General features: G+C 42.0%; 1 protein-coding gene across 1 annotated transcript in view; it reads left to right on the top strand.

Moving 5' to 3' along the window:
* The window catches only part of SLC18A2 (solute carrier family 18 member A2), a 61,906-nt gene extending 53,240 nt beyond the window's left edge, over window positions 1–8,666 (top strand). Inside the window, exon 14 of the mRNA XM_045291401.1 lies at window positions 8,224–8,666. Coding sequence (XP_045147336.1) covers window positions 8,224–8,328 — 105 coding nt within the window. The 3' untranslated portion in view covers window positions 8,329–8,666. The remainder of the gene's footprint in view (window positions 1–8,223) is intronic.
* The last annotated feature ends 1,763 nt before the right edge of the window (window positions 8,667–10,429 follow it).

The raw sequence follows: 10,429 nt of genomic DNA, 5'->3' as shown, positions 1-10,429 counted from the left end.
ACTTGTTGTTTCCTTGTCCCTGGGTTTGTTAACACCACTTCCTTTCCCCCACCTTCCCCTCTCCCATGTCCCCCAGGAACCATCGGTCTGTTGTTTTCTCCTCCAGATTATTTATTCTGCCTATCTTATCTAGACAGACATGCAGAGGTAATAATATGCACAAAAACATGACAGGTTAAAACAAAGCAACAAAAGAAAACAAAACAACAAAAAACCAATGACAAAAAAAAAAAGAAAGAAAAGACTGTAAGTAGTTCAAGGTCTGTTTGTTGTCCTCTAGGAGTGTTTTCCAGTTGAGTCTGATGGGGTGCCACGCCCAAGCCCCAAAGTCTACTTTTGGTATTCCCTCGGGAATATTCCTTGTTCTGCTCCCCTTGCTGTTCTGTTGCACGCCCTTAGTGTTTTGCCTCAGTGTGGTGGGGTCAGATCAGGCACAATTCCCACACTGTGTCTCCAGTGTTGTTTCCCGTAGGGCTATGGGTCAGTGAGGGATGTGGTGTCTCGTAGTGGGGCTGGCCTATGGTCCTCTCTGTGCATTGGCTGCTCTGAGCAGGGATATCGTCAAGGCTTGGTAGGCCAGGATGTGCTCCACTTTCTTTTCCTCCCCCTTCATTTGCTCCCTTGTGCTCTGATCAGACATGCCCCTCTCCCTGAGCTGTAGCTTCAGTACTGTCCTTTGAAGTAATTTCTTCTGGGGGGACGGGCATCTGTCCACATAGTTGGGATTGGGGCCAGCCCCTCAGACCTCTGTATTGGTTCCCTGCTTCATGCCGGTATGTTGCATTCACATCTTGGAGCACCAGGTTGAAGCCTGGTCCCGCTTTCTCTGTGGAGATATAAACAATACCCTCCCCTTGGGTGGGTTAGTGTCCTGTTTTCCCGCTACCCATTTCTTTTCTTTTCCCGCCCTTCTTTTTAGTTGGCTAACATATGTATCCCTGGATTTGGTCTGGCCCCTGCCATACTACCTGGACCCCACCCCAGGAATGTTTGTATACAGTAGCTTTTTCCCTATGCCACTTTTGCAATTTTTTAAAAGCTTACCTCAGCGGACTCATGTTGTACTTGTCCTTTTGTGCTTGGCTTACTTCGTTTAGCATAATTTCCTCCAGTTCTTCCCATGCGGCGGTGTGTTCATGCATTCATCATTGCTTTTTAGTGATGTGTAGAATTCCATTGTATGTATGTACCACCATTTTTTAATCCTTTTGCCTGTTGATGGAAATTTGGGTTGTCCCCAACTCCTTGCAATAGTGAACTGTGCTGTGATGAACATGGGAGCACAGATATCTGGCTGTGGTTTGTTTCTTGCCTCTTTTGGGTATATGTCCAGTAGGAAAGTTGCTACGTCATATGGTAGCTCAATTTCCATCTGTTTCAGATATCGCCAAATCAATTTCCATAGTGGCGGTACATATATCTACAGGTCCACGAGCAGTGGATGAGTGTTCCTATCTCACCACAGCCCCTCCAACACTTGTTGCTTTCTGATTTTTTGAATTGGACTATCTTTGCGGGTGCTATTTTATTGTTTTAATTTGCATTTCTTTTATGGCAAATGGTCAGGAACATTTTCTCATTTGTTTATTAGCCATTCGAATTTCTGCCCTTGTGAAGCTTCTGTTCAGGTCCTTTGCTCACCTCTGCAGTGGGCAATTAGTTTTTTTTCTTTTTGGAAGCTAGCAGACTATTGTAGATTTTACTAATAAGGCCTTGTCTGATGTGTCATTGCTACAGATGTTTTCCCAGTCCGTGGGCTCTCTTGTTACTCTCTTGGTGAATTATTTCGATGTACACAGGTGTTTTATCTTCAATATATCCCACTTGCAATTTTTGACTCATCTGTATTTGTGTCCTACCCTATTTCTGATAGCCTATGTGTTCTCTGTCCCAAACTATTCAGGTTGGTTCCAATTCCCTCATTGATGGCCCTAATCATTTGGGGTTTTACCTTGAGGTCTGTGATCCACCTTGAGTTTATTCTTGTGCATGGAGTGAGATAAGGGTCTTGCTTCGTTTTTCTGCAGGTGCATATCCATTTTTTCCAGCACCACTTGTTGAAGAGGGCATCTGCTTCCCATTGGATATTTTTTGGTACCATATCAAAGATCAGTTGTCTGTATGCTGATGATTTTATTTCTGGGTTTTCAGTTCTTTTCCATTGGTTTGAGTGTCTGTCATACAATACCATGTGGTTTTGACCACTGTGGCTGTATAATATGTGCTAAAGTCAGGTAAAACAAGCTCTCACACTGTGTCCTTCTTCTTGAGGAGTTCTCTGCTATTCGGGGTTTCTTCCCTCTTTATATGAAGTTGGTATTCAGCTTTTCCATTTCTTTTTGAAGAAAGATGAGGGTAATTGTATCAGGATTGCATTAAACTTATATAGTGCCTTGGGCAGAACTGACATTTTTACTATATTGAGTCTTCCAATCCATGAGCATGGGATATTCTTCCATTTGTTGAGGTCACTCTTGGTTTCTGGTAATAGTGTTCTATAGTTTTCCTCATATAGATCTTTTGTTCTTTTAGTCAGGTATATCCCTAGATATTTCAATTTGTGCTTGGCTATTGTGAAGGGAACCACCTTTCTGATCTCCTCTTCTGTGGTCTTAGAAATCTGATGTGTATAGCAGTTCGATAGACTTCTGTTTGTTGATTTTGTATCCTGCCAGTCTGCCATATTCCTCTATTGCTTCCAATACTCCCCTTGTGGAGCTTTTGGATTTTCCATATATAAAATCATATCATCTGCAAATGATAGTTTCACCTCTTCCTTCCCCAGGTGAATACCTTTGATGTCTTTTCTTTGCCTTATGCTGTTAGCTAAAACCTCCAGTATAATGTTAAATAAGAGTGGGGACAAGGGGGATCCTTGTCTGGTCCCCTTTTTCAGTGGGATTGTGTTAGTCTTTTCTCCATTGACTACCATGTTGGCTGTTGGTTTTTCATATGTAGCTTGTATTATATTGAGGAATTTTCCTTCCATTCCTATCTCCTTGAATGTTGGATATTGTCAAGTGCTTTTTATGCACCTATCGATATCATGTGGTTCTTAAAATATTTCATGTAAATGTGGCGAATGATACGAATGGTCTTTCGTATGTTGAACCATTCCTGCATTCCTGGTATGAGTCCCACTTTGTCATGGTGAATTATTTGTTTTATATACATTTGTATTCTATTGACCAGTATTTTTTAAAGGATTTTTGCATCGATATTCATTAAGGACATTGGTCTATAGTTCTCGATTCTTGTGGGATAACTGCCCAGTTTTGGTATCAGCTTCATAGAAGGAGTTCAGGAGTTTGCCGTCTTTTTCCGTGTTCTGGAAGATTTTGTGTAAGATTGGTGTCAATTCTTCCCCGAATGCTTGGTAGAATTCTCCTGTGAAGCCATCTGGTCCGGGGGAGTTTTTTTGTTAGTAATCCCTTGATAACCTTGTCTATTTCTTCTATAGCTATGGATCTGTTGAGATTATTGATGCCCATTGGAGATAGTCTAGGGAGGAATTGTTTTTCCCAGAAATTGTTCATGTCTTTCAAGTTGTTGAATTCATTGAAGTACAGGCCTTCATAGTACTGTGTAATTGTCCTTTTTTATTTCATTAGGGTCTATTTTAATGTCCCCTCTTTTATCCTTCATCCTTACTATTGAAATTTGTTCCCTCCTTTCTTTCATTAGGTTTGCCAGTGGTCTGTCAATTCTGCTTATCCTTCCAAAGAACCAACTTTTAGCAGCATTTCCCCCCATAGATTTATTTTCCCTCTCCTGAATTTCAGCCGATTTTTATTATTTATTTTCTTTTGCTATTAGTAGGATTGTCCTGTTGACTCTGCTCTAGTTGCTGTAAATTTTGTGCCAGCTTATCAATCATAAGTCTTTCTTCCTTTTTCATGTGCACATGTATTGCTATGAAACTTCCTCTGATAACTGACTTTGCTGTGTCCCATAAGTTTTGGTACGCTGTGTTCATTCTCATTGGTTTCTAGACATTTCCTTATTTCATCTCTGATCCAAGCCAGTATACACTCCCTTTGCAATAGAGTTATTCATTCTCCAATTGTTTGCACTTGTTTTCTTCATCTTCCGTTTGATTACCAGCCTTATGGCACAGTAGTCAGAGAGAGAGGTCTGTATGATATCAATGTGCTGAAATTTATGCAGAATCGTCTTATGCTGCAGGATGTGGTTTATCTTCGAATATGTGCCACGTGGGCTTCAAAAGAATGTGACTTTTTTGAAATTTGGATGAAAAGCTCTGTAAGTATCAGGTCAAATTGTCTGTAGTGTTTAGATCTCTAGCCTCCTTGTTGAGTTTCTTTCCCTGTGACCTAGCTTTCTCAGAGAGTGGTGTATTGAAGTCACCTACTATAATTGTTAAGGCTGTGATTTTTTTTTTTCATCTTTTGGAGCATTTGGTTGACGTATTCAGATGTTCTCTCATTTGGGGAATATACGTTTAAAATGCTGAGATTCTTTGTCTGCAGTTCCCTTGAGCATTATATAGTGTCCCTCCTTATCTCTTTATATGGTTTGCTCTTTGAGGTCAATTTTATCTGAGATTAGGATTGCAAGCCCTGCTTTATTTGAATAGCTGTTTGCTTGGTATATTTTTCTTCAGCCTTTGATTCTCAGCCTAATTTGTCTGTAGTCTTGAGATGTGTCTCCTGTAGGCAGCAGATTGAAGGGTTGGGTTTTCTAAGCCAGCCTGCTATTCCCCGTCTTTTAATGCCTGAGTTCAGTCCATTGATACTCAGTGTTATTATCTCCATCTGTGGACTCTGTGATGTCACCATTTACCTTTTGTGTTGGGTTTTCCTACCTCCCTTTCTTATCAGTGTGTTGTGCGTATGCGCGCGTGTGTGTGTTTGATTCTTTACTTCTTTCCACCCTTAAGCCAATGCTATCTTGGGGATTGTTTTCTCTGTTGCCCTCTTGGTGGGGTTGTTCTATGTGGTGGTCTCTTATTTATGCTTGGTGAGTGCTTTTCTTCTGCCCATATTGGGTTGGCAAGGATATTTTGTAGGGCTGGGTTTCTTCTAAAGGATTCTTTGAGTTTTTCCTTGTTAGGGAAGACTCTTACTTCTCCATCTATCTTGATAGATAATTTGGCTGGGTAGAGTATTTTTGGGTTTGCGTTATTTTCCTTCAGTTTTGGGAATATATTACTCCACTCTCTCCCCTTCTTCATAGTGTCTGCTGATAGGTCTGAGTATATTCTTATTTGGGAACTTTTATATGGGACTGCTTGTTTTTCCGTAGCTGCTCTTATGATTTTCTCCTTTTCCTCAAAGTTGGATAGTTTAACTATTATGTGCCTTGGTGACTTCTTGGGATTCAGTCTAGGTGTTCTTCCAGCCTTCTGAATGGTTGCCTGGTTTTCATTCATTAAGCTGGGTGGGGAAGTTTTCCTCCAAGTATTCTCTCACTATTGTTGCAGATGACTTCTTTGTTATGTCTTCCTCCAGTAATCCAATTATTCTGATGTTGTTCCTCTTCATAGTATCAGACATAGCTCTTAGGTTTTCTTCAGCTTCTCTGATGATCTTATTAGATTTTTGTTTACATTTGTTAAAGTCTGCTTGGCTGTCCTCTAGGTCACTGGTGCAGTTCTCTGCCTCCTCCAGTTGATTGGTGAAGTCCGTGAGTCTGATATTAGTTTTTGTTATCTCGTCCCTAAACTCTTGCATTTCCCTTTGGTGTATGGACTTTATCTCCTCTATCATTTCATCCTTTTTCTGTATTGTTTCCCTCATATCCTGTATGACTCCAAGTAGCATTCTGAAAATTTCTTTCTGTGGCAGATCAATATCTGCTTCTATGCATGTCATTAGGGTCAGGACATCTTCTCCCGTTGCCTTTTGTTTCTCCTGTTTTTTCGTTGAGGTCGTTGGGGCTGATGGCTGTTTGAGTTGCGTTGTTTTAGAGGAGCCAGGTGCCATTTTCCAGGAAGTCAAAGAGCACCGACTCTCTCTGGGAGACTCGTAGGAATGCTTCTTCGAACTGCCTGCTGCTAATTTCACTATGGAATTAGCCTACCACTTTATCCTCCTGTGGCTTCATTTTTTTCTCCAATTAACCAATATTCTGTTGCTTGGGGGGGCAAGTTGGATGGTCTCCTTAGGGGTTGCTGGTTGAGTTGTAGTGGACCCATGAGGATGGTGCTGCACTGGGTGATCTCACAAGAAGCCGTGATGGTGTGGCCCATGGCAGCTTGGGGCTCCACAGAGGGCATGCAGGGGTGCCTGCTGCAACAGGAGTCCCACAGAAGGCTGGCGGGTTGCTTGCTTTGGTGTAGAGCACCGGGAATGGTGGGCAGAATTTCCCTGGTCAGGTAGATCACTTCAGAGGTTCCCGCAGCAGTGTGGAATGTTAGCGAGTGTTGGCCAAGCTGCCTTAGGCCATGTGAGGCACTATGGCAGGTGGGAGGAAGTTCCCTCAGTCACCTGGCACCACAGAGGATGGATAGGACTCCCTCAGGCATGCAGGCAGGATTTCTCCCAAAGAAGGTGGGCAGGATTTCCCTAGCCATGTGTTAAGCACTGCAGAGGACGGGGCAGGCGGAATTTCCCCAGGAAGGAGTTGGGCGGGATATACCCTGGTGGAGGGTGGCTAGTTTTCCCCAGCCTTGGGTTATGCTGCAGAGGGTGGAGCTCTCCCAGCTGAGTGGAGGGAAGGCATAAAGACATTAGGCTAAGGGGAGTGGTCTGGAGGTTGGCAGTGGCGTGTGAGAGAAAAGGGTAGAGGAAAAGAGAAAAAAAGAACAACAAAACAAAAACTAAGCCCATTGAGATTGTGGCGGGATAGAGAAGAGAGGGAAACAAAAGAAACAATAAAGCTGAGGCCCCATCCCTGATCGTGGGGCTAGAGGGGTTTAATCCCTGACCCAAGGCGGTGACAAGCTGTGGCTGTTGAGATAAAGCCCCTGTACTGGCTCCAAATGATCCCGGCTCTGGCTGAGACAGTGGAGGGGCTAAGGTCAAATCCTAGCTGGCCCTCACTGCAGTAAGCCAAAATCCCCAGCTCCTCAATACCTAGTGTACCCGTGCCTACTTATCTTTATGATGCTCCTCCTGTGACCCAGCAGTGTGGAATTTCCCTCTTAGTAACTCTCCTGTGCTGATTTCTGCGGAGGCTCTCTGGTATGTTACTCAGTTGCCATCTTCCTGGAAGTCCCCTCAAACATTTCCATTTAGATTTCTAAAATGCACAAAAAAGATATTGCAGGGTGGTGGTGGATTGGCTTAGTTTGCATGAAAGAAGGAAACTCCATTAGATATACCTAATGGAAAAAGATAATTCAGTTTAGTTGCACTCGATGCCTTCCACTGCTCTGAGTCGACTCTGGGTGCTGTCTATGTTGTGTCTTCACTCTCCCACTGAGGGTGTGAGTTGAAGGGATTGCATCTAGCAGTCTCGGCAAGTTCCTGCACCTAGCCTACGGCTCTGTGCTTGGCTCCATACTCCTACAGTAGGAACACCAATTGGGTGCACATAGCAACTGAGGATGCAGTTGGAAAACAAAGCGTTGCTTTGTCAGCCATCACAGTTTTCGTTTTTCAATGAAGATAAAGAATGGGGCTTTTATGTTCTTCAGAAAAGGATGGCTTAACATATACATCATACATATGAGCTAGAGGACAGCTAGCAACAACTTAATGGAATGATAAAGTCACTGGATGTTTGGCTCAGAGAAATATAATGGGCCAGGGGATCTTAAAAGGTGGTTAGGGCAGTCTGTTAGTAGCTCATATCCCAAATAGTTCCATTGAGTCTGGAGACAGGTTTCAGTGCAGCATCAGGGGCATGTCTAATACTGTGAGCTCTCCCCATCCAGGATTGAGTGTGGCCTTACTAAATGGGTAGCTACAGTGGTGGGATGGGTGACTTTTAGGATCTTCCCACCCGTTCCAAGATCCTAAATCTACTTCCTAAACCTAGCTTGTTCTCCTTCTTAGGGTACAGGTTCCCTGGAATTGACTTATGGCCCTTGAGAGGCACAATGGAAAGACCCCATTGAGACCACTTCTTCCATCCCTTGTTGCCTAGAACTTTCACTGATTACAGAGCTCCAAATCCAGGCCAGCCTCCTGGCAGTGGCTCCAATGCCAGCTGCTCTACCCGGCTTCCAACCTAGTAAGCCTTAAGAAAGAATAGGTCAAAGCCATTCCATCTTTATGAAACAAGAAGTTAACATGCCTCTATTTTGCTCTCTTCTAGGCTATCCTCATGGACCACAACTGCCCCATTAAAACAAAAATGTACACCCAGAACAACATCCAATCATATCCAATAGGTGACGACGAAGAATCTGAAAGTGACTGAGCACCTCCAAAGTCATCAAAGTATTGTGTCCAACAGTGTTTCCAATGAAGTGACTTGCCTAACCTGTCGTAGTCATGTAATGCTGCCCATCCCTTGTCAGAGTACAGAAACCAAAGGTCACGATTTTTTCCCCATGCTTACATCGATTGCCAACAGCCTTATAAAGAAAACGCTTTTTCTATGGGTTTGTACAAGTAGTGTTGAAAACTTTATTTCATGGATTTGATGTTATTAAATATTGTACAATATATTTTAATGAAACAGGTATAATGTAAATCTTTAAGTATTTGAATCCAAATCAAATATAATTTTTAAACTTATATTCATGAGCGCTTGGCAAAAAAAAAAAAAAAATCCTATTCCCCCCAGAGTAATGGTATTGAGTGTTTCAAACTAAAGTATACACTCTGAGACTTTTCCAACAATGGGAAGCTAAAAGGATGGCTGGCAAACAGAATCACGTAAGACGGAAAGTTTTATGATGAGTCCTGTGGCTGAACTTATAATTATGATCAGTATACTTGAGTTAAATGCTAGCAATATCAAGGGCAGGAGACACGGACTTGGTTGGTCATCTCCTGGACTTATCCAGCATTAGTTGTCTGTGTAATCACCTACCTGTAAACAGATGGTTATAAATTATGTTTACATGTCATGTGGTTGGCAGCAAATGTTAAAACTAATAAGGGAAAAATATTAAATGCTCTAAAAGCAGAGAAGAGCATCCAAGCATGTAGCTATGAATAATTAGCAGCTTTCCCTTTAAGATGTCATCTAGATTGTTTTGTCAGATAAAGGAAAATTGAGGGTCCGGGGTACCCTACATGGTTGAGGTGGCTTATGCATAGTAAAATAAAACAACATGAGAAAAATTTGACTCTAATACCTTTGATCCCCTTGGAGGTCATGTTTTCCATTAATTTGGGTTGTCTGAAACTTACTGTTTTCTAGAGCTAGTTGTTCACATCCATGTAAAGACATCTTAAAAAGAATGAAGTTGTTAAATTGCATATTATGAATATAAGTAAAATAGGGTGGGTAGGGCACACCCCTTCACAAGGCAGGAAAGGAAACCTTAGTATCTGAAAACATCTGTGCTAATGTCCATCTTGTGTTGTGTAATGTAGCTTATTCAAGTGTGACCATGTTGTTGTGCCATTTTAATGTAACAGCAAATATTGTTAGTGAATTATTATCAGTTCCAACAAGTCCTGTGTGAGCTGTGTTTGGAGCGTGGTGACCATGTGGACTGTCTAAATACTTCCTAATTCTGCAGCTCTGTAATTGTCAACAGTGACCTAATTCGTGATGCTACAGTTGTGTTCTTGTTTACTTGGACACCAAGGAGAAAACACTTTAGAACAAAGACTCCTCAGCTTATGACTATTTCTTATTCTTTAGGAAAGCAGCGAATATTTAAATCTCCATTTGCTTGATGATGTCCAAGGTGATGCCAAGTCTGCTTCCCACGTCCAGTGCATTGAAAGCAAGTGGGACGGACTCCTATTTAATTATTTGCATTGGGCAACTTCCACAAGTCTGCTGTTGGGGGAAGATGGCTCTGAAGGTATTTATATGGTTAAGATGAAAAGGCAGGATCATTCTTGACTTCTACAGGATAGCTTTAAAAAGGAACAGGTTAGTCATGGGGGCAGGAGGCAAGAAGGAAAATGTTCTAAAATCAGTTGTGCAATTTTTCTTGGTATGATTGAACTATTGTGTGATATGCGGATAAAATGCCAATAATAATGTGAAGGGGGTCAAATTGAGAAACGAGCAAACAGGTTGTATATAAATCCATTCTCTTAGGGTTCCCCTGCCACTTCCAGTAACTTAACTTGTTTCTGTCTCTAAGACTTCAGTTCCTTCCAGGGCAGGCCGACTGTTGATCCTTAGGGGTTAACCCCTCCAGGACAGTTTTGAGAAGAAACATGTAGTCTCTTAAGAGTGAGATGGTAAGGTCTTTGCATGAGTATTTTGGTTTTAGCAAGAATGTGGAAAGAAGAGCATTAAAAAAATTCTTATGTATCAGAACCAAGACTATACAGTGTTTTGAGTGTTTATCTTTGAGCAAGTAGGTTTTGTCTCTATCTGGTAAAAC

The sequence above is a fragment of the Echinops telfairi genome, unplaced genomic scaffold (genome assembly GCF_000313985.2).
Source record: "Echinops telfairi isolate 266 unplaced genomic scaffold, ASM31398v2 ScPeMD7_70;HRSCAF=299, whole genome shotgun sequence".
NCBI classification, from domain to species: domain Eukaryota; kingdom Metazoa; phylum Chordata; class Mammalia; order Afrosoricida; family Tenrecidae; genus Echinops; species Echinops telfairi.
Note: the sequence above shows the minus strand (reverse complement) of the source record. Positions and strands in the feature narration are given on the sequence as shown.